A 23,324-nucleotide genomic window follows, 5' to 3' on the forward strand; every position below is an offset into this window, starting at 1 on the left:
AACATGCTTCATAAAATCTCTAAATAAAAGCTTGTGATAGACTTGTGACCTGTGGTCAGTTGCATGATGTCCTAACGGAACCACTTGGATAGAAGAGCACTACTCTTTCTGACCGCTACGTTCTCATATCTGTGGCGACTGCTAACATCTAGAGTCGAAGAATAGCGGAAGATGAATCGTTACAATTGCCTTCCTGCAGTTCTTGACATGCGCGTCAACTGCCACCAATTTTTCACCGCTTCCTGATATGGCAACTTCGTCGGGATCTCCACATCCTCATTTTCTCCGAGATTATAATTGACCCTTCGATAACGATCATGGGAGTGAAGTAAAGTATGCCCTCGAACATCACGTTAAAGGTGATGCGATTTGGCAGTATTTTGTATTATATCCACTTGATATTCGATTGAATCGGGAGGCTTTTCTCCGAATCTGTCGGCTCTGGGAAGACGAGGTCGGACGATTACACTTATACTATGTACGACTTTGCTATTAGCGGAGACTTCTTGTTGCCATATGCAATCAATCTTCCAGCCGGATATGAATTGAAACATTGAAATTTTGAACCAATGAGTGGATTATACGTGATCCATCCTTGCTACGAAGCAGGATTCGGGTAGATCAGACGATCTCCGTAGGATTTCAAGTCCAGTTTTTGAACCCTTTAGTTGGTCATTGGCTAGAAGTTACTGTTTTGATGTTGTACGATCTGAGATTGGTTACCCAGACAGCAATGTGTAAATGAAATTCACGAAAGGAAGCAAGGAAGAAGAAAGTAGGAAAATTCCGTATTTCGGATGAGTTTGTGAATTAATTATGATACCGTCACGAAGCTGAAAACCAAGAACAAGTGAAATCATTCAATAGATAGATGAATTAAGCCATTCGAGTTGATTTGAGATCAACGCTAGGTATCTTGGAAGGAAGACTCCGATAATTATAGGTTGTTAGTTCTGGTGTCGTTCGTTAGCTTTATCGATTATTTCCAATTAACTTTCGGTTGTCGTTCACCCCGCAAACTGTATTGTAAACTAGGTCCAGGAACCCATGAAGGCCCGGAGTGATCTGCATTGAGGTCAAATATTACGAAATGTTGTAGGAATCCAATAAGATGGCTTTTTCACTCAGCTATCTAGGTACCGATGCAGAGATGGCTCGAAATGTTGAGGAGTTTTTTGACGTACGGCATTATAGTCGAGAGGGGTGCTGTATACATAGATTGAAAGAAAAAGAAATAAAAAATCAAAAGAAAATCAAAAGAAAAGAAAATAAGAGAAAATGATAAGAATCTGGAGTAACTAGGAGCCTTATTAATTAAGTAATGAATTAGTACCTAGTGCATGGACCTGATATTTCTTTAGCTCGAGCTCAATTGTAACTTCACTTCATCTACTCGAGGAGACAAATAGTTTTCTAAACATCTATACATCTTATCGAGAAGATTCAACTCTATTCGTGATGTATGGATGTTATTACCCAGATAAGTCTACCGCGTACATCTATTTATGCATATGAACCCTAATCTTCATGGTAACACCCAGAAAAAGCCACAGTCTTGGAATTGTGCACATTCAGGCTTACTTCTCGATTCTCATCGCAGGATTGTTTTCTCACGCTGTTGCCTTTCCCGCAATATGCGCCTCGGCCCTTCCCCTCTTCGAATCCATGTCTCCAAGTATAGAATGCTACTACACCTGGTATCAATTCTAGACTTTGAATCCGAATTCTAGAAGGGCCGTTAATGGTCATGATTATGGTCCCTTTCCCCCCCCCCCCCCCCCCCCCCCCCCCCCCCCCCCCCCCACCCCCCCCCCCCCCCCCCCCCCCCACGATTCCCCACGTTTTTCGATTGAATTCCATAGAACCATTTACCTCGACCAAATGATCTTTTATTCAAGAAGCATGCTTCATGGCGTTATCAAGGATGTAGCTGATTCGTTGTATCAGAAAAATAATCATAAAGGTAGAAAGGGGCAAGGTAGAAAGCAGTAAACCACAAATATGAACAGACAAATCGACAACTGTCTTTTCACACCTAAACTCAAAATGTTATTTCCACGAATTTTGCATATGGAGTGAGCATATTACCCTTATTGCGAAGATATACCAGAATAGTAAAGATATCACAACACCCAATCTTTATCTTATCTAGTCCGAAGGGATTATCCACCAAAGCAAGCATAGACAGATTATCATCGCTTATTATCCAACCTATACCAGCATCACATCGCGTCGCATTGTATTAGTGTCACAACACCCCCGTTCAATTTAATCTCTTAGTCCATTAATTGATTAATCCATGCCGAGTAATACACACGACGGCAAGGCAAACTTCAAGGATTAATTTGAAACCCCCAGGAACCGTTGCGTGGTATACCCTAATTCCTTACTGGTCTTTGTAGTGGTCCATGTGTCTACACCAAAACATGGATGACATGGATTTCCGTCAATCATCAAGTCCATAGCTAAACCCAACAATCTGGGTATCTGGGTACTCCGTGATGATCAAATCCTCTTGGAAATTCTGGCATGCTGCTTCAAGAAACTGGCTAAAATAAATTATAATATTGGCCAGAATTAATTTATTTACCTCAATTGTTGTAGGTCGCGATTTTGGTCGTTCCTCCTTCCTCTCCCCTCCCCTCCCCCATCTCTCAAATGGTAGCACGACATTTATTATTCAACGAACCACCGAATAACGCAAACGCAACGCAAGCTTAGATGTACAGACAGGAACACAACAGAAATAAATTCTGTATAGTCAAACAAACCGTGAATCATAACATATTGAACAGCGCATCGAATTTATCTCAGAGCTTCGTTTAAGCTTGGTGTCCTACAAGCGACTGGGGGCTTTTTGCGTCATACATATCCCCTCACCCATTCTATCCTCCATGCAGCCTTTTTACCGTACATTGCCTACGGGACTTTACTCGAATCTTCTGTCCTTATCTTAAATCTCTTCTTTCCTTCTTGCCATTTTCTCTTCCTTTCCTCCCCCTCATCTAGATACTAGATCTATCATCTAGTTGCTCATTTTACACACAGTTGTGGATCGATCATATATCTATTACTGATACTTATTTCAATCGACTGTATGTCCACTGATCTAAGAATCTATTCTGGTCTCACTTGCCATCTCAGTCCAGATTCCCCGCGCGTCTAATGGTCCCAAGGGTTCGAAGATCAAACGGCGGATCAAGGCCCAAAAAGGTCCCTGAAAATTGAAAAATAAATCAACTGAAACAATTACTACTGCCGGTTTCCGAACAATATTAGAGTGTCTCAAATACTCTCTTAGTCGTCCAGTTTCTTGATATAGCGGCGATTGAATTGTCAATTGGATAGTGTCAACGGATACTCAACGCTCCTCCAAACCTTAACTCCCTACACTACACCATCTCATATCTCACGTCAACTCACAAGTCTTTCGGTGCCTAATTCCGAGAGTCGGTCCGTACGGTCTCGTATCGGGAAAGAGTATACTCGGTCGGGACGGTGGTAAGATAGTCACTCTTGGGTCTCATGCTTGGGTACTTGACGCCTCAATCGATAATTTGCGACTATAAACTCAGCTTCCCCACCTATCTGGCGGGAATCTGATTTGGTGTTACCTTCGAAATTGAATCCCGATACAACGCTACTTTTTTCTTTCCTGTGAATTTTTTCTTCTAGTTGCCATGAGTTTATGATATTAATACGAAGATAACCCTGGTTTTGATGTAAGCCTCATTGATTTACTTTTTCCATCTCCATGTCTTGGATCTCCTTACAGACTCGGATCTTTATCATGCATATGCGTAAATTAATACGCTAACACTGAGTTTTGGTAAACAGTAGATTGTCGAGCAGTCATTAAAGCAGTCTCCCGTGCTCCTAATTCCTGATACGTCTTATACCTCACGGACTTGTCAAGTATATCATCAATACGATAGCTCGACTTGTAACTTCACCGCCTCGAGTCAAAGATTCAGAGCCCTTAGTCTATTCATCATCTGAATACCTTTCTTGAATATGGTTCAGCATGAGAATCCCATGCAGTCTAGGGATTGCTATGGCCGTGAGTCATGGCCCAATACCGCGGAGAGATCATTCGATTGCAGCCAACCTTCCTTGAGCGAAGCTCGACTCACACCAATTATACCACACCGCCCTCACCCTCACGAACTAGCTCTTGTACGTTGAGTGACAATCCATTCATCTCATAGAGTGTGAATTAACTAACAACTCTTTAGACTGTCGAGGAAGCATTGAGATCCTGCGCTCGTATTCCAGTAAAAGAGTTTGCCGTCATCGCCATTCTTGACGATGGAAGGGAAGTAAACTACACCTCCCAAACTCTGAAGAATTTTCAACCGAGAATATTCTCGCCACACTTGAAGAATGATTTTCACAAATCTGTACAAAGAGCTGCTCTGGATGCCTCATTCTCAAATTCATCATGTCAGTCACCTTTCAAATGGCCTCTATGTCTTTCTTGCTAACGTTCATCTCTACAGCCTATAGTCAAGAGAGCGGATATAGTGACTTTAGCATGGATAACGCACCAGGTATGAGGAGACTTACCGGAAATGCTTCAAGTTCTGGAAAGAGGCGCCGACACCGTCAGTTTCGACAAAGTTCAGAGGATTCTGACGATGATGATTCGACAGGATCGAAAAAGACTAAGAGATATCATCATCAATATGATGACTCAAGTGAAGATACACCAAGTCCCATCGTAGAGAGGAAGACAATGTTATTGAGAATAGGTGACGAGGAAGAGGTTACGAAATTCTACAGTTGCCGTTTCAAGGATATGCAGCAAGCCTCTTGTAAGGTTATGGGAAAAGCTTTTGTAAAGCTCGTTGAGCCTAGAAAGCAGACACATTACCCATATACCAAGGGTGCTGATAAAGCCCCACCGTGGTGGCCAGCTACAAGTGGAGATTTTTCAGTTCGTCACAGAGAACCAGATCACCTTTTGAAACCTGGTAAGTTCAACATCACCATGTAAATCAAAGACATCCTGATTAATATTATGATTAGAGCGAATACGTTTGTTGGTACATATTTTGAGAATGATTATCGAGCCATATCATAAGCAATGTTCCGCAGTTCAGAAGCTAAACCTCAACGTCAAGAAACTGGAAGAAGTTACGATGGAAGCTATGTCGAATTGGTTTACGGAAAAGGATCATCCCGAGAATTCTGCCAAGAAGCCTTTTTTGAAGGAGATATTCAAGGTTGCTCGAATGGAGGAGCAGTACAAAAATGGCGAGCGAGGTCAGTATCTCATTTCAGATTCAAACACTGTACTGTCAGATGGCTAATATCTCATTAGACCCTGATACTTATATTTCGGTAATGTATGGTGATAGAAACGGCGCGGAAATTTCAGACGACGAACCAGATGAGGGCATGAAGCTTGAAGACGATGATTTACAACCTCAAGAAATAGAAGCCTCGCCAATGATGTTAACTCCGCATAGCTCGGTCTCGCCTTCAATCATTCAAATTCAGCAAGCACAACAAGGAACGTCGTCTAATCAGCAGAGAGAACATGATAATGTGTATGCACCAGCTCGACACGCCTCGGTTCGATACAATCCACAACAGGAAGATCATATACACAACTCCTCTTACATTCATACCGCTACTGGATATATACCTCGCGTTAGCTTCAATGATCCTAGTAGCTCAAGCCTACAAGACCAACCTCAACGTTCCATGTCCACTTCTATGTCTCCAGCTCAATACCAGAACTCCCAACAAGCAAATGTGAGCTGGACATCATCTTTCTTCAGTAATCCATCTCCAGCCTCAAGCTTTTACACAACATCACCACAATCTCAATCGTTCACATCCAATTCCCCACAACCTTTCTCCTCCAATTCGTATCAACTTCCCCCACCCAACTCTCAATCCATGTTACCATCGCATCCTATTGGTCACAGTGTCCAAAGCAGCTACGATGGACTGCCACATAGATCTCAATACGACACAACTCCTCAAATAGGAAGTCAGCTTCGAACAGGAAGTCTCGGTCATCCACATCAACTCCCTACCCATCAACATCATGGCGGATTCGATTTTCTCGGCAGTAATAATTATGGTCATCATGATGCAGATCTTAAACAAGATCCGAGTATTCATCAGGGTTAAGGAATGACTCTCTTTAGGTTTATCCAAAAGCAATGGAGAGGGAGTATTGGCGCTTCGATTATTTTAACTCTCCTGGTGGGCGATGGCATATACTCATCTGAGCAAGCGATCGAATATCATGTCTTGACATGTTTGACTGGCATATTTTTATATACATAAAACCAGCGGAGACTAAGATGGGATGAGATGGTGGTGGTGCAAGCGTTCGATTTGGTTGTGCAATTTTTTTCAAGTTTCTTTTTTTGAAATCACTTTTACGTTTTGTGCTTTATGCTAGTTTATCTTTCACTGTTCTCTGATTTTAGCGACTGACATGTGAGTTCTATTGATATTATTGAATGGGTGGAGGTGGAATTGAAATTGGCTGGCAGAATTTTGTGGTGGAAAAGTTTAGGTTCGGCCTCGGATGGAACCTTTGGACTTTGAACCGGGACTCACTCGGGTTTGGAGATTTAATACGTGGACAATTTCTCTTTTTTCCTGCACACTTTGTTTAGGTACTTTGTTACGGTATTTTTAATGGAGGTTGATGGATTGAATTATTGACACGGATAGTATCTTATGGATTGGATTGGTGTTCTGAGGGTAATGATATGAGATGGATGGTTGATACGTGAATGAAGGGAATTTGTACATGGAATTATGGATGCAATTTTTCGACTCACAAAGGTTACTTGAAGCATGGAACTTAAGAACGGCAGTCTTTATGGCTGGCCAGTCAGGCTAAATTATGATTATGAGAGTTGAATATTTTTATTTACATATCTACTCATTAATTCGTTGCCTTTCCTCATATTGCATCTATAGCATTGGAAGGTAAGAAGCATGAAAATGCGGGGAACGAAATCAGGCAAAGTGGAGAGAAGCAAAGCAAAGCAAAGCAAGAAGAAGAAGAAATGAGACGAGAATGTATACAGTAGTCGGGTCTAGATGTTTAAAAGACCTGGAATAATCAATAAACACCGTTACCTACTCCTTTTGATTCGAGTGTACTTGAGCGAGCGGCTAGACGGGTATGATTTGCATGTGCATGTACTAGTACCTACCCTTCTACCTGCCTATCCATATGAATAATATATAATTTGTAGTACCTGATTCCGTTTGTAGAATTGCATATGCATGATTATGAAGTTTGGATGGGTGTATGCGAAGCGACCAAAAGAGCTTGACGAAGCAGCTCTTGGGGGGTAGAAAATTGAAGTAGTGCTTTGATTTGTGTACGCAGTACATACTTGTTGGGTAATTTTTTGAGCGTTTGTTAGATTCTGTTTGGATGTATTGAATTTTGTTTGCATTTTGATTTCTTGGCTACCGTTACAGCATCCCTTTCCGTGACCATTCCGTAACATTTCCGTAGGCTTCCTTCCCATGAGGGAATGAATTAATTGGGGATTTGTTTGAGGAGAGCTGCTTTTAGGTCGAAATTACTGGGGTGAAGAGAATGCATTTGGAATGACGTACCAGTGAGTTACTTTTGTCTATCAGTAATGCGAAGGTTAGGGATGGAAAGGGAGGGATACATAATGTGCCTGGGTATTGCACATGCAGCTTATATTCACGCACTAATCAATCGTTAATCTTTGACTAATTTGTTAATTGATCAGAATTTTCCAAGATTAGAGAGCATTCATTCAATATTTCTTTCAGCATTATCATGATCACAGAGGGGCCAAGAGTTCGATGGCAGATAGGTCCCCTATACTGGGTCAAAATTTAGACTCTAATTGCCGATAGTAGCGTGCAAGCGAAAAAATGGCTTCCACTGGTGCCCGTACGGGTGTCCGTGCTTGCCTTGCTGGTGCCCGGTGAGCTCGGATATTAGCGACGGACGGCGACCTAGACCGAAGAGTTGGGATAATAGATGAAAACTCGAATGGATAGGGCGAGGGACGAGGCTGAGGGATGAGGATGTAATGAATGGTTGATATCGGGGTCTCATCGAAGGGTGCTTATGCAATCGGGACGGATGGGTAAATTAGGAAATGTGCGGTATAGGCGGCAGGCAAGGTATGGAAACGGCAATGGTATGGCGTAGGTACTGCATGTATGAGAACGGATATTAATACATGGAACGGGTCTAAATTCAGGGTTTGCCTTTCGGAATACTATCATGTTTGTTGGGGCTTGTTTATCCAAACGAAATATGTCAGGCTTGGTCATGGAGCTTGCAAATCGATAATGATGTAAGGTCATCGAAATTCAAATGAATGAAATTCAAGGACCAAAGAAAGTTTGAGTGAACGAAAGAAATCGAAATTTCGTTGGATTTTCTTATGTCGAGGTTTTATGGGTTTATTGCGTATTGAATTGCTGCTACCCTGAGTTGCTAGTGCTAAGGTTACATGGAATACATAAAAAGCTATAGCTAAGCTGTGTGTACCTGAGTATATCTGCCGGAGGTATCTGGATGCTATGTAATTTACAGACTTTGTATCTATCTATATGCACGTCAGTCCTGGCCGTCCTTAAACAGCTTTAAGTGGCCCCAAGCAGCAGTTAATCAATATTCGTTGAATGCATATCTCATTCTGGTGGATAAAAATGTTTCCCTGTTCGAGTACTCGTACCTTGTTGGGAGACCTCGCTTGTATAGGTATGTAGAGTTACATATATACGTACGGCGGGGTCGAATCAGCCATAAAATGGGAACGGACAACAAGGACGTTATCAAGGGGGGCGGGGGCGAGGGGGGTGGTTGTTATGGTTGGGTTATCATTCCAGGGGAGGAGTGGGGTTTCAGCTGTGAGCTTTGAGCTTTTGAAGTCTAGACGGTGCCAGGTGCTCAGATGGAATAATTAAATGTACGAAGTATGGAGGATGTCTTCCATTCATAGATAGACGTATGATTAAAGAATACTACCTATATACGAGACCCTGGTTTAGGAGGGAATTTCTAGAGAATCATGGACGAATAAGTAAAGATAGTTACTCCATACCTCCATATAAAATTCAATAATTGTTCTGAATGAAGGTTCTGCTTATCCTTATCTCTATCCACATGTTTCTCTTCATCTTACATGCGTACCTAGGCTATCCATCTATGAAGGATTATCTACACTACGATCCATAATGATAGGTGTCGAGATTATGGATGAGGGGTACCGCTCCGTATCCTACATATGTAAGACATGTATGAAGGATCACATATATTGAATTCCACTCGATTTACTTGCTCTTTTTATTCACGTCAGGGTTGAAGCGATTGACAATCATTCATTTGATCCATCGACGATTTTCTAAATGCATGTTGATTTTTTGTTTGCATTTTGGGTAGTCGTGATTCGTAATTCTTCATCCTGCCAAATTATCGTGCATCGCGTTGAACGTCAAGGAATTCGGAATGGTCGGTATATTGTTCATAGGACTAGCTCTATGGACGTTGCTGCTGTGGAAAGTGGGAAATGCGTATAATGGATTCTTGGATTCTAGAAGGATAGCACAGAAAACCGGATTTCCAGTTATTGAGACGCGTGGGTGTATTCAATATTTGGACTGAAAAGAAATGAAGGCGCTGATGTTAAAGGGTTGTTCTAGCTCTTGCGCCAATCGGATTAAAAAATATTTTGACTTTGAAGTTGTTTATTCCAATTCTGAGGAGATTACCTGGAACGAAGCATTGGGAATGGCTATAGTAAGTTTCTCTTCTCTCAATTATTGCACCCCCAATTCCAAAAACACCCCCCAGAAAATAGCCCATCAAACCATTTAACATCCCCATAGCATAGCCAACCACCGCAACTCCTTCCTCAATCTCCGCTCTTCCTATGATCTCCATGGAGACACCTACATATTCGCGGCCACGAACCTCAATCTCTTACGCACGACAAACGCAGAGTTGATAGCGCAATTCACAACGCGAAAAAATGATTTCGTTAAGCCCGTGAAGAATTATAAGGTGTTGGAATTTTTTGGGAAGAACATTGTGACAATTGAAGGAGAGGAATGGAGGAGACATAAGAAGGTAGTGGGGAAGAGCTTTGGTGAAAAAAGTATAAAGTTAGTTTGGGCGGAGAGTATCAGACAAGCGGAGGCGATGATTAGAATTTGGGGGAGGAGAAGTAGAAGTAGCGAGAAGGGCCATGAGGAGTTGAGAGTGGAAGATGCGGGGAGTGATACGGCAATTCTAAGTTTGCATGTGATTTGCGCTGTGGGATTTGGAGTACCACAGTCGTGGGAAGGAGAGGAGGAAGTAGACGTGGGTATTGGGGATTTGAAGATTGAAGGGGAAGAGATGCCGAATTTGGGTTTGAGTAAACCGGTTGGAGAACATTCATTGGGATTCAAAGATTGCATTAATACAGTTTTGAGTAGTCTTCTTGTAAGCAAAAATGGAATGAAATTCAAAGAAAAATAGGGGTACTAATCGTGATATAGCTCATATTATTATGGCCCCAGTGGATGTTGAGTAAGTTACTTGATTCCCCTCCAAGCATTCATTCTTCTGACGTTTCAAGAACTTTCACCTATAAAGCGCCATGGAAAGGTGTACAAAGCGTTTAAAGAAACAAATCAATATGTTACCGGACTACTCGAGCATAAAAAGAAGCAAATATCAGCTGGAGATTATGACAAAGTTACCATGGACCTAATGGGTGAGATTGCAACTATAATTTGCAATCCATCCGATGACACTAACAATATCAAGGGAATATGCTCAAAGCATCCACTGAGACTCTGAATTCCCCTAAGAACCCCATGGTATCAAATCGAAACGAAGACTTGCCCCTCACCGAAGCCGAAATAAAATCAAATGCCTTTATATTTCTCCTCGCCGGCCATGAAACAACTGCATCCAGCATTCAGCTTTGTTTCGTCTACCTCGCCATTTCTGTCTTGTCTCAGACATCTATGCAAGGTGATATAGACTTGATTATTGGCTCAAAGAAGCCACAGCATTGGACATATATGCGTGATTTTCCAAAATTGTACAATAGTATGGTAGGAGCGGTGTTGAATGAAGAATTGAGATTAATGCCGATAGCGGATACAATACCGAAGATTACTGTAGGGAAACAGAAGGTTATAGTTGATGGAGTGGAGAAAGTGGTGCCGGAAGGATGTTTTATTCATCTGAATACTGTAGGGACACATAGGATTTCAAAGGAAGGAAGCACAGATTTGAATGATTTTGTACCGGAAAGATGGATTGTAGAGAAAGTGGAAGAGCGCCAAGAGATGAAACATGCGGATGAGGATGAAGATGAGGATTTGGTAAAGGATAAAAGTGACCATGAGAGCTCTACACTATTTAAACCAGTCAAAGGAGCATTCATACCTTTTAGCGAGGGACCACGCGCTTGTCCGGGCAAGAAATTCGCGCAGGTGGAAAGGATTGCTGTTTTGACTGTGATATTTCAGAAATATAGTGTGGAGTTGGATGTGTCTAGATGGGCGAGTGATGGGGAAGTACAGAGGATGAATGATGAAGAGAGGAGAGAAGTTTATGAAAAAGCTATTATAGAAACGAAGGAGGTGCTTAAAAGATGCAATCAAGCGCAAATAGTGTTGAAGATGGCGAAAGAGGATAAAGTGCCGTTAAGATTTGTGGAAAGGGGAAAGGAGAGATTCCGTGGCTTGTAAGAGCAAGTGTAGAGGGGGAGAAGTGGATGTATATTATAAAAACAAATGAATAATACCTTTTTCCTGCGATTGAAGGTTTGAGTATATATATCTTGTCTCTAAGACTTTCTTTGCCACCATACATCGAAAAGTTGGATCAATCTAGCCTACGGAGGTTATTGTAGCATTTAAACTGGATGTCCAGGTAGGGTGGGCACTCGCAAAGGGACGGGCCATGAAGGAAAGAGCTTAGCGTGTGCTGAAAGTCATCACCAGCACCTACCTAGGTACCTAGGTATACCGTACCGTACCTAGATCTAAGCCTTCGGCAGTAAGCTTAAGCTTAGGAACTTTTATCCGCAAAGTCTATCGTTAGTAGTGAGCCCTTTGTTGAATGAACTGATTTTAATAGGATTATTAAGTCACGGGATTGTAGCTACAGAGCGTTTCTATAATTCTGTGTATTAAATTTGGTGGAATGTTTTGTTAGGAACGACGAGTACAGAGGGAGACAAATAGGAAATGTTGATGTTGGAGCTAAGGGGAAGAATGACGATTGCAAATCCTGGCATGTACCAGGCTTGTGTGTACGAGCACGAGCACTGTCTTGTATATACGTAGGTATCTATACGTATCGATACATTTATATACGTAATGGGGATATTTCCCGAGACAATCGAACTATAGATAGAATTGTACTCCCGAATAGATGTACGTGGAGGTCTACACTAATTAATCAATTGCGCACCTAGGTAGGTTTGTCGCTGGTCATAAGGTTATTGAGTTAAGATTTACATCAACACCACAGCTGAGCTTCGGAAGTGCAACACAAAAGTAAGAGCCAGAAATTAATCAGTAAAAGCCACCATATGTATTAACATTTATTCATCTCCGGTGGTTAAAGACATACCTACCTAGTAGCATTATCGACATCAAAACTTCTCATCAATTACACCTACCTAAGATACAAGCAATATAATAAACTTCAACAGTCCTCGAGTACCTTGCAGAAGCATCTCCATCATCCCCATAATCATCCCCATTATTTTCATCAGATTTACCTTTCGCCTCATCATTTCCCCACACATCACACTGCAGGACCATTCAAGATCGATCCACCCACCCGAAATAAACCCTGGCAATATGGTTGAAGAAACTCGAACCCGAAACCAAACCCAAAACCACAACAACAACCTCAACATCATCAATACCGATAGGTCCTCATCACCAAATCCAACCAAGAGTATATCACCTGCTGGCAGAGCTTCCAATATTACCGGTGATGAGCCTACAGCAACATTAAATCGACGTCGTACCAATCGTTGGTCCACAGATGGAATACCTTCAGGTGGAAGTCGTCGCAGGAGTTCGAATTTCTCGGAATATTCGCTGAACGAATTTAACAAGAGTTTGAGGGATTCAACAGACGATATTTTGTTTCCTCAACCTAGCGATATGAAGGAGGAACATAGTCATGATTCTTCACACTGGGATTCGGCCCCTCTAGCCTTTGCCCTTCTGCCAGCAATTGGTGGTCTCTTCTTCACAAATGGAAATTCGGTCATTACCGATATTATGTTACTTGGATTTGCGGCCATTCTACTGAATTGGTCTGTAAGGGTACCATGTGAGTCATCTGTTTCCAGAAATCTGGAATCCGTCATGTAGAAATGGCAGTGGACCGGCGTTGGGGAAGTATCCATAGTAATCAACACATGCTAATAATTCAGGGGATTGGTATCATTCAGCACAGTCGATTCGAAAGAAAGAGGTATATAATGAGGAAATGGCTCGGGAGGAAGGAAGCGGGGATGAATGCGCAATGGATTCTACGACCGAGATCCTCGAAGACACGTCGGACGACAAATCGAACTCGCATTCCAAGACAGAGCGACGCCAGCCTGTACACGAGTCTGCTACCAATGAACTCTATGTTCATGAGATATTGGCTTTATTATCATGTTTCATATTTCCAATAGCCGGGGCATATATACTACATTCAATACGATCACAATTGAGCCGCCCGTCCGAAGGATTGGTCTCGAATTACAATTTGACCATCTTTTTACTAGCATCAGAGCTGAGACCAATGGCACATCTAGTCAGGTTACTACGAGCAAGAACACTGCATTTACAAAGAGTTGTGAACTCACATGCGTACGATGGTTCCAGTGAAAAAAAGGCAGAAGATAATGAAGCGTTGGTCCGAAGATTGGAGGAATTAGAGGCGCGAGCCTCAAATGTAGATTCGTCCGCCGGAAGCATGCCAGAGCTGGTCTTAAATGGGAAGCAATCGGCGATTCTTACTACAGAAGTTCGCCGCACAATGCAACCAGATTTAGATGCTCTAAACCGAGCTGTACGCCGTTATGAAAAGCGCGCTACACTTCAATCATTCCAAACGGAAAGCCGTCTATTAGATTTGGAAGCACGATTGAATGATGCTATCTCGTTGGCAGCAGCAGCAGCTAATAATTCACAAAGGCGCAGTACTTTCGGAATATTATTCGATTGGATATCTTCGGCTATGATTCTCCCATTACAAGCTTTCGGTAATATCGCGAGTCTTCCGTTGAAAACACTTCTCTCGGTGGTTAATTACACCCGATTCCTACTTGGTGGCCAAGAACCAATGGAGAAACCTAAGAGAAATTCGAATGTTCGATATGCGCCTCATTCAAAAGTTATTGATCGTGTACAAAACAAATCAAAGAGATGAGAATTCAACAGTTGGAAAGTTGGAATTTGGTCATGACCACCATCAAGTTAGATCCAATGAATGAAATGTTTTATGCCACTTTTCTCAACTTCTTGCACGGAATAAATGAAGCAGGTCTGTTCACAAGCCTTTGGAAATACACGTCGTCATAACGACTTTGTGATTGGTTTCCACGAGTTGAATAGTTACACGGAATGTGAGATACGCATCATAGGGGTTCTATTAACCGAGGACGTCACAAATAGTCTGTTGTCATGCGGATGTAACGCCTATAAATCCGACTCTATTGTTGACGGCGTCCGATTCAAACAACCTTGAGAGAAAATGGTGGGAAGTCGCTGGAATCTGAAGTTTGTTCATTTATCAAAGAGAAATTGTGAAGACGAGTAAGAAAGTGTGAGTCAATATGATTCAACATGATTTTTAACAACTCAGAACTCGCGGTTTAAGAATGGATGATGCCCTTCACTTGTGATTCCCAAACATGTTCAGATTTCTTTTCTCAATTGTCATATTTATTCTCCCACACTCTAAATCTTTCCAGCCTCAGTCTAACAACAATGCCACTCAAGTCGGATATTCACATCAATGTTGCAAAGTTTGAGCCAAGCAATACATCGGCAGGTACAGCTAAAGCTAACGAGGATTTGATCAACTTGCTGAGGGATGGTCCAAAATGGTTTGAGGTTTGGTTGTCAATTTATCTACAGTTTTTTCACTACTTACTGTAACTTTCCAGATGGGTGCCTCAAAATATCGTAAGATGAGGGATGCTGGGGAAACTCCCATCCCGAAGCCTAAACTCTTACCAGATGGTCTCGACATAGAAATCCCTTCTCGTGATAGTGATCGAGCAATCCCTTGTCGTTTAATATATCCATTTTGGCGCAAAACTATCGAGGAACGAAAGAAGACAAGAGCAATCGGATACCTTATACATGGTGGTGGATGGGTTCTTGGCGATCAACATTCTGCCGATATTCTCCTCCAGTTTTATGCTGATGCTGGAGACCTGGCAATTGTGTCAGTTGGTTATAGACTTGCTCCTGAATATCCTTTTCCATGTGGTCCAAATGATTGTGTTGACGTGGGAGAATACTTGGTCAAGCATGGGAAAGGGGTTTTCGGTAGTTCATTGAAATTTATCGGGGGAGAGGTATGTGGGGTCTTTTACAATCATATGATGTATCTACTAATACTAGGTACTTTATAGAGTGCAGGTGCTCATTTATCTTTACTCGTCGCCTTCCATCTTCTCAAAAATCTTCCTGATTTTAAGTTGTCCGGGCTAATTCTCCATTGCGGTATATACGATCTCACAATGCTCCCTCAATGTCGAAACTTCGTTCGTCCCAATTTAATACTCGATCACGATTTGATGCGTAAATTCGTCAACGCATTCCTTCCAGAGATGTGTGACGAACAAAAGAAAGATCCTCTCATATCACCATACTATGAAGATCTTGAGAAATTCAGAGGAAGATTACCAAGTGCTCTTTTCACATGTGGTACGGAAGATCCGTTACTAGATGATTCGGTAACAATGGCCACAAAGTGGATGATGGTGGGTGGGGAGGCCATCATTAAAATTTATACCGGGGCGCCGCATGCGTTTATTAATATGAAGGATAAGTTGAAGGAAGCAATGGATGCACAGGAAGATACGAAGACCTGGATAATGGATAGTATGACGGAATTGTGAGGAATTTATTAGGGGTGTGTGGTATTAGGGGCGTGTGTGGGAAATGGGACTTGTGGCATGGGTTTTCGTTGCTTGTTTGAGATGAAAAGGAATGTCGAAGAGAAATGTGGGTAATTTTATGCGGAATACTGGAGGAGGTGATTGCGTAGAAATGTTGTTTCGATATAGATTACATTGGGAATCTTTTCTATTCGGACTTGTTCTTTTCCTTATATCAGTCTTACTTTGGTCACTAGATATCACATAAATTTCTGTGGCTTTAAAACTTGTGGTTTCAACATTTGATAGTAGCTTTTGGTGGTATGCAAAGCTATCCAAATCAAGACCTTCAATTTTGAATTCGTGTTCCCCAACCGAACGTGGAAGGATTCAAATTATTAAATGATGGAAGGTAAACTTACTTGTGGATTCCGATCTCTAGATGAGAATGTTATAATTTTACGCGATTGTATCAACACCATCGATTATGGATCACATCAGCAGCAAAACCAGATTCCCGAAAATGACCACACACAAACTTAACACCAAACTTTTGAGGTGCAACAGCTTCAGAAATACAGGTCCTTGTATTTTTTTACTAAATATACCTTCAATGACGCATTCATTGCATGTGCTTGAAAAACGATGCAACATCCCTTGAGATGTCACTTCCGCTAGTGTGTGAAGTATGGGAACACTTGTGTACAGTATAATTTTAGGGTGAATAGAGAATTGACATGAATTTATTTTATTTTTGCATTGCTTGGGAGTTCATCTTCTAAGGATAGGTACCGGATCATAAGTACGTCAGAATGATGGCCCCTTTTATTCTTCTTCGTCTTTAATGCATTTTTGATTTATTTTCCTGTTCCTGTAATATTCTTTCCGCCCCTCGCCAATTACTCATTGAGGATTTTAGCGTCTCGGTTCCCCTTTCTCGCTATACCCGATGAGTTGCTCAATAAGATTTTCTTTGGCCAACCACACCACATCATTGGATTCCTCAATAGAAAAATAGGAAATTCACATACTTTTCTGAGAAGTGTCTCGGGTCCTGATTTGAATTTCTTATTGAGAGTTTGAGGTGAGGAATGAAACTGAGTGGATTGTGATCATTCATGCTGGGATTTTGCGGTCCCGTTACGAGCTCTTTAATTGATAATTTTACATTTGTTTCTATTGAGTTTCCGGCAGCTGAGATAGAATTTTTCTCAATAGAAAAACTATTTCGAGAAGATGAAGACTACAAGCTTTACAAATATACTCAAAGCAGGAATGGTCAATCCCCCTTTAAAATAACCTCTTGATAAACCTGAGCCGATCTGTCTATCACAAACACGTCTCGCGGGAATCTCCACCTCCCATGATAGCTTAAACATCAAAATAGAAATATTCTTTGTTACATCCACCCCTCTTGTTTTCTACTTGCTTTGCCTGAACTGCCTGCTGTCATTTCAATCTACCTCGATTTGTTTCGGCACATTCGTGTCCGTCTCACCTTCCTATACTGAGAGTAAATCAATGCTATGTCGAAGAGAGGTGATATTCAAATATCTACTTCTCATCCCTTGATATTCATTCAACTTTACCTCATACTCTCAGAAGCACATTGCATTTCAACATCATGACCACGATCATAAGCACAGGACCTGATCCACCAGGAGTAGATTACCCAATCTCTGCTAATGCTATTACACTGCCAATATTCTCGATAATTTTTATACTACTTCTCATCGTTCCATTTCGCCTCCTGTATCGTGTCAGCAATATAGCCGCCTGCTCCCTCGTCATCATAAACATAATTTCTCTCATCTTTGTCGCCATGAATGCTCTCCTTTGGCCTACCGACTCCCTCACCTCTCGATTCTCTGGCCATATAGTCCTGCGATATCCAAGTACCGATTCGTCAAACCCTCTACACAGCCATGACCTCAACAACATGTTGCATATCTTTATTTTTGGCAAGAGCAGTGAATACGGATAATGCATGTATGCATGAAACTCGCGCGATGAAAAGAAGACGAGTAGCGAAGGATTGTGCTTTTTGTTTTACGATTCCGATTTTACAAGTAGCGCTGCATTACACAATACAAAGTAATAGGTTACGGTTATGACAATTTATGGATGTGTGGATGCGACAGATTTGAGTTGGCCAAGTATGTTATTTTGCACATCTGGCCACTCATTTTTGCATGCTTGAATTGTTATTTTGCTTGTATGTATTGTGGTATTCTTCATTTACATCATTTGAGACGCAAATTTTGGGAAATAAACTAACGAAATCAATAGTTCTAGTGATTTATCGTCTCCGTCGGCATCGCACAAATTTTACCAGTACTCTTTCCTCTTCCTCTTCGGGACTCAGTCCTCGCCGCTTCTTTAAACTTTTTTCAATGTCACTCATGCTTCTCTTGATCTATTTTCCAGTCGTTATTTATTATTTTTATCTCAATGTTAGTTGGCCTTTACATCCATATTCATGGTCATATATTCATGATCCTTCATATTGGCATTCGATCGTCTTTTGGAGGATTGCAGATGCACCAAAGGGTATGCAGTACGATGCATGGAATTGGATTGCTTTAGCTTTTTTGATCGTGGTATTTTGGGGTTGTAATAGTGAAGGGATGGAGATTTATAGAAGGGGATTGTGTAAATTGGGATTGGCGAGGTGTTGGCCGAGATTGAGGATGAGCATGCATGAAAGGAAGATGGAGAAGATGGAGAGGGATAGTAGGATGGGCATGAGTAGTGGAAGCGTGAATGGGAGTTGGGCAGGTAAATTTGATTTGGTTACCAAGACAATTCATTATTTTGAAGATCAGGAGGCAAAAAGTAGGAAACAGAGCGTAGCTACGACGACTAAATTGGGCAATGAAGTGTAAGTTTCCGATACCCCTTGGAGTTTCTCCATAACATATGGGTATCAAATCTAACGGAACCATAGAATGAATACCACAAGCCGCAAAATTTCTCATACCCCAACCTATAACTCAGTCAACTACAGCAAATCTGCCTGTAACCCTCACAATGCGACCAGCTACAATCCCTCGACTCACAAATCTTCCAACGCGACAACTTACGAAAGTATAAATGAGAAAGAGACTTCCCTCTCATCTAAATCTACTACTTGCGAGAATCCAGATGTCATCTCACCGGTTCCAAGGACTCCAAGCCCAAATAATGCTTACTCGAATTTTCCAAATCATGGGGTAGGGGGGAGGGGTGATACAATCCCGCCACAAACTTCAGCAGGGATTTGGGGAACCTTTAAAACACATCTAAATCCACTTTCTTTAGTTTCTTCATTTCTTCATGGCAAGAAAGCAAATAATCAGGATTCACATACTCGTTATCATCCACATTCCAAATCAAACTTAGCCGTCCATCAAATCGCAAATCTAGACCCAACCATCGGAAATCAAAATTCAACACATACAACCCAAATATGGGCTGCTGGTGCTCTACAAGACACGAATGATGTACATAAAGGATCAAATGCAGGGCTACTGGTTACTGGAGACTCGACCAAATCCACGTGTGATTATGCAGAGGAAAAGTATGATCAAGATGACCTTCTCGCGAATCCTAAACAGGGAACTAGAGCTTATAGGGAGAGAGAAGACGAGAGATGGTTTCCGAGAGGCAAGAGAGAAAGAATGTAATGGAGAAAAAGGGAAGTGAATCAGAGGAGCAGGGAAATAAAAACAGAGATAGAGTAGCAGAGGGATTGAATGTTGAAAGGACTTTTGATATTGTGAAGACCTTCTTATAGTCTAGAGCACTAGGGATCCCTTTACCCATGGAAGAAGTCCGCCTTTCAATGCCACGAGGCTCTCTGGAAATGGCGACCTTCTATGAATATATAAGTTCCCTTGAGTGTTCTTTGCCGATGCAGTTGCTGCCTCAATGTGATGAGATTGCTTGGCTTTTGAATCATGTAGCTATTCAACGAATTCAATTAGGAAGTTTGGACAGGCGATGTAACTTTGAGTGGCTTCAAGGAATTTTGATTTAACATGTATTATTCAACAGCATTCAATTGATTATGTCCTATAAGTCCTTCCATTCCACCTCTTCTTTCGTCAGGCGATCATGATTCTGCTCGCCGAGACCTCGAAATTTCTCAAATACCCGTCCTCTAGCTTAATTGTTTCAAGCCAACGACGACATCGGGCCTCTAGGCACTCCCGACGTTTCCTAACACGCTGAATTTTGCCTCCACACAACATGTAGACTCTGATATATGAAGGCTAAATAGAGGATAATTTGCTCTCTAGAATTGTGAGTCTAAGACTACTATTTAAGGTACAAAAACTTAGTCCTAGACATTCCCCCCAGTGCCCTGAAATAGTGCTTGAAATCTACTCATAATGCTAAACTTCCTACGGGTTTCAACTGGCAACAATTTATGGGCAAGGTCGCCCCTTCTGAGTGCTAATAGTACAACAGTCGGCATCCTAAATGGATATACATTAGTTAAAACAATATCAGAAGCGCATCGGTTGGTAACTAACACAAAGATAAGTGCTGACACCATTGTTCTCGCAGAAATCGACTTTGTAACTATCGCGATGGCAAGGATTTGCCCAGGGCCAACCAGAATGCTGGTTGTTACATCCATTTTCGCCGCCATCATTTCCGCCCCAACAGCAATCTTCGCTTCGTGTACACTGTGAGATTGGCTCAGTTAGTTGATATAAGTAAAAGGGTGGGCTAGGTTTAAAGGCTCCACCAAGTCTAGAAGGAGGTAGGGCACGTACTGCTCTTACAGACTGCCCAAATGCCAGTAGACATACGAAAGTTGCGATAATAGATGAGCGCATTTTGAAACAGTGATCGGATTCGTTTTGAGTATGTGTTCTGAAGGAGATATTGAAGAGAGTGATTCATTCAGTTGTGCGGCTGCAGCATAGGTTATATACTCACGTTCAATTCTATCTTTGTAGTGCTGCTGGGAGTCGCATAAAACTCTGTCTAAGCCCTAGTGCTTCGGATATGATCTATTGTGATTTAAAAAAACCTATTATCATGCGAAGTTAGATGCCAATTTTGTAAAGTTGTATAGACATGTCATATGCTTCGTATTTAAGGTTTACACGCGATTGCATTGAGTGTAGTCTTATCTAATAGCGAACCTGAATTGCACGAGTCGTGTAGGCCAAGCATTTACTGAGGTGGACTGGTCTTTCTATTACAAGGTAGGACCTAACCTCCGCCTCTGTAAAAGCGCAACGTGTTTGATAGGATGAGTACAAGTTCATTTCTTTCGCTTTATTCTCAATCTTAGTTAATTTAACATACTTTAAATATTAATACGTGTATAAACCTTTTTTCAAAGTACGAATTTAAGGCAATAGGGATAGAAACTTCAACCACTTTTTTAATGTTGGAACACGTGACTAGGGGCGTGACATTACATGTCACGTTTTACCCCACATACGTATCCCGTGCGTAAGTGGGGTTAGTATACGTATATTGAATATTAGTAATTCCCTCTTTGTACAAAGAGAGTAGACAGAAAGTATAACCCTTTTACTCATATACATTGTGTATACACCTTATCAAGTCTGCTCAACATATAAAAAGCCTCAAGACCTCTATAAAAGTATAATATATTTGATAAAGTGAATACGAGTTCATTTCTTTAGCTTTATTCCCAATCTATATAATTTAATATACTTTGAACATTCATGCATATGCAAACTCTTGTTCAAAATGCGAATTTAAAGCAACAGAGATAGAAATTTCAATTTTTTTTATAAAAAGGCTCAAGACCTTTACAAAGTCTAAGAAACATCAACGACATTTCTCTCACACATCAACTCGTTAGACCATCTTGCAAAAACTTGCTCGTCCATCTATTGTCAAAGTTATCATCCCTTGATCTATTATAAATATCAACTGTCCTCAGTACCGATATACATTATGCATTTCTCAAAACTTCTTGTTATTGTCTCCGCGACAACAGCTACAGCAGCTGTCCTACCCGAGAACACCAACAGCGGCCTCAGCACAGAGACTGACTTGAATGTGGCTTCAATGGTTTGGGACGGGGTTCATGTAAGTTTGAACAAAACGCTATAACAAACAAAACTAAATCTGAATATTCAAGGAACCTACCGTGGCAAACATCACAAGCATGGAAGTCATGATGAGATCTGCTCAAGAGACTGCGACCACGCTCGAGCCACGTCAACAAGGTATAGCCAACGGTATAAAGGTCACCGTCAATGCTATTGCCCACGCAGTGAAGTGGGCATACGCTGCTGCCACCTGGGATTCGGTTAGTGCACTCATTAATAGTATTATGATAACTACTGAACTTGATACAGAAGCGTCAGCGCTTCACACAGGATGCTACAAACGAGATGTGGAAAAACAACCCAGACTATAGAACCTGGGCTGCAGCTATCTGTTACAACAAAGGCTACCGAGTAAGAGACGGTAATCGAATCTCTACCCCCCAAAAGCAGAAGTTGGCGAGTGGATTGTTCTATACCGAGTAAGCCTAGCTTATCAAATATGATATTCCTCCGTACTAAACTACCAATAGCTATGATTGTATGTTTATGATGGCAAATAATGCTTTCTGGACCGATGGCGATGGAGGATACGAGAATGTAAGTTTGAATCTAGTGCTAGATCGGCTAAATCATATGACTAATGAATATCTAGCTCGCTTATGCCTATGATGGCAGCCGTTGTTCTTATGATGGTAATACAGGCGATCTTACTTGTTAAGGAAGTTGCCATTATAACCACGAGAAAGCTACATAGTGGAAGCTACTTTTGAGAACCAAGTTGATAGAAGGAGAGACGAAACGAGGAGAGGCTCCAACACATTGTATTGATATATTTCATTATGTCTTCGAAAGGAGATGTAAGCTGCAATTTCCTTATAAGAAGTAATTGATGTATTATACAATAAGTCGCACATTCATTGGATATCTTAATGCTCGTATTATCAGTTCTTCAATCTGTCTTTGAATTGCTACATCAGAATGTTTTGGATAAAAATGAGACTTGTTTTACTCTTTTTATAAATTCGGCCGTATATCATTGATATCGTTTTCGAAAGCCAAATAGAATTAATCACTCGAAAAGTAATATATCAAATCATTAGCAAGTCAGAATCTTAAGAGGACTATAATAATATTATCAGACAATACATTCAGTATACAATTCATTAGATCCTACTTGAAAACATATCGGGATTTG

At 41.3% G+C, this 23,324-nt stretch overlaps 7 protein-coding genes across 7 annotated transcripts; 6 read left to right on the forward strand and 1 right to left on the reverse strand.

Moving 5' to 3' along the window:
- Positions 1–2,663: 2,663 nt before the first annotated feature.
- On the forward strand, positions 2,664–7,088 carry EAF02_007125 (uncharacterized protein). Its single transcript, XM_038903173.1, has 6 exons — positions 2,664–3,722; positions 3,838–4,176; positions 4,236–4,443; positions 4,500–4,973; positions 5,029–5,265; positions 5,324–7,088. Exons 2-6 carry the CDS (start codon positions 4,015–4,017, stop codon positions 6,142–6,144), a joined length of 1,902 nt encoding a protein of 633 aa, XP_038757494.1. The 5' UTR covers positions 2,664–3,722; positions 3,838–4,014; the 3' UTR covers positions 6,145–7,088.
- A 2,030-nt stretch (positions 7,089–9,118) lies between these two features.
- EAF02_007126 (uncharacterized protein) lies at positions 9,119–11,860 on the forward strand. The gene is made up of 6 exons (XM_038903174.1): positions 9,119–9,614; positions 9,679–9,775; positions 9,865–10,462; positions 10,519–10,549; positions 10,599–10,736; positions 10,790–11,860. Exons 1-6 carry the CDS (start codon positions 9,485–9,487, stop codon positions 11,722–11,724), a joined length of 1,929 nt encoding a protein of 642 aa, XP_038757495.1. The 5' UTR covers positions 9,119–9,484; the 3' UTR covers positions 11,725–11,860.
- Positions 11,861–12,846: 986 nt separating this feature from the next.
- On the forward strand, positions 12,847–14,422 carry EAF02_007127 (uncharacterized protein; the record flags this gene model as incomplete). Its single annotated transcript, XM_038903175.1, has 2 exons — positions 12,847–13,330; positions 13,434–14,422. 2 exons carry the CDS (start codon positions 12,847–12,849, stop codon positions 14,420–14,422), a joined length of 1,473 nt encoding a protein of 490 aa, XP_038757496.1.
- Positions 14,423–14,982: 560 nt separating this feature from the next.
- EAF02_007128 (uncharacterized protein) lies at positions 14,983–16,124 on the forward strand (the record flags this gene model as incomplete). The annotated part of the gene is made up of 3 exons (XM_038903176.1): positions 14,983–15,108; positions 15,162–15,578; positions 15,636–16,124. 3 exons carry the CDS (start codon positions 14,983–14,985, stop codon positions 16,122–16,124), a joined length of 1,032 nt encoding a protein of 343 aa, XP_038757497.1.
- A 2,669-nt stretch (positions 16,125–18,793) lies between these two features.
- On the forward strand, positions 18,794–19,768 carry EAF02_007129 (uncharacterized protein; the record flags this gene model as incomplete). The annotated part of the gene is made up of 2 exons (XM_038903177.1): positions 18,794–18,984; positions 19,051–19,768. The coding sequence occupies 2 exons, from the start codon at positions 18,794–18,796 to the stop codon at positions 19,766–19,768; spliced, it is 909 nt and encodes a 302-aa protein (XP_038757498.1).
- A 744-nt stretch (positions 19,769–20,512) lies between these two features.
- EAF02_007130 (uncharacterized protein) lies at positions 20,513–20,929 on the reverse strand (the record flags this gene model as incomplete). Its single annotated transcript, XM_038903178.1, has 3 exons — positions 20,513–20,563; positions 20,621–20,776; positions 20,867–20,929. The coding sequence occupies 3 exons, from the start codon at positions 20,927–20,929 to the stop codon at positions 20,513–20,515; spliced, it is 270 nt and encodes an 89-aa protein (XP_038757499.1).
- A 1,102-nt stretch (positions 20,930–22,031) lies between these two features.
- EAF02_007131 (uncharacterized protein) lies at positions 22,032–22,847 on the forward strand (the record flags this gene model as incomplete). The annotated part of the gene is made up of 5 exons (XM_038903179.1): positions 22,032–22,166; positions 22,219–22,389; positions 22,439–22,608; positions 22,660–22,726; positions 22,782–22,847. 5 exons carry the CDS (start codon positions 22,032–22,034, stop codon positions 22,845–22,847), a joined length of 609 nt encoding a protein of 202 aa, XP_038757500.1.
- Positions 22,848–23,324: the final 477 nt, after the last annotated feature.

This window comes from Botrytis sinoallii (genome assembly GCF_014898435.1).
Source record: "Botrytis sinoallii strain Bc 23 chromosome Unknown BSIN_011, whole genome shotgun sequence".
In the NCBI taxonomy this organism is placed as follows: domain Eukaryota; kingdom Fungi; phylum Ascomycota; class Leotiomycetes; order Helotiales; family Sclerotiniaceae; genus Botrytis; species Botrytis sinoallii.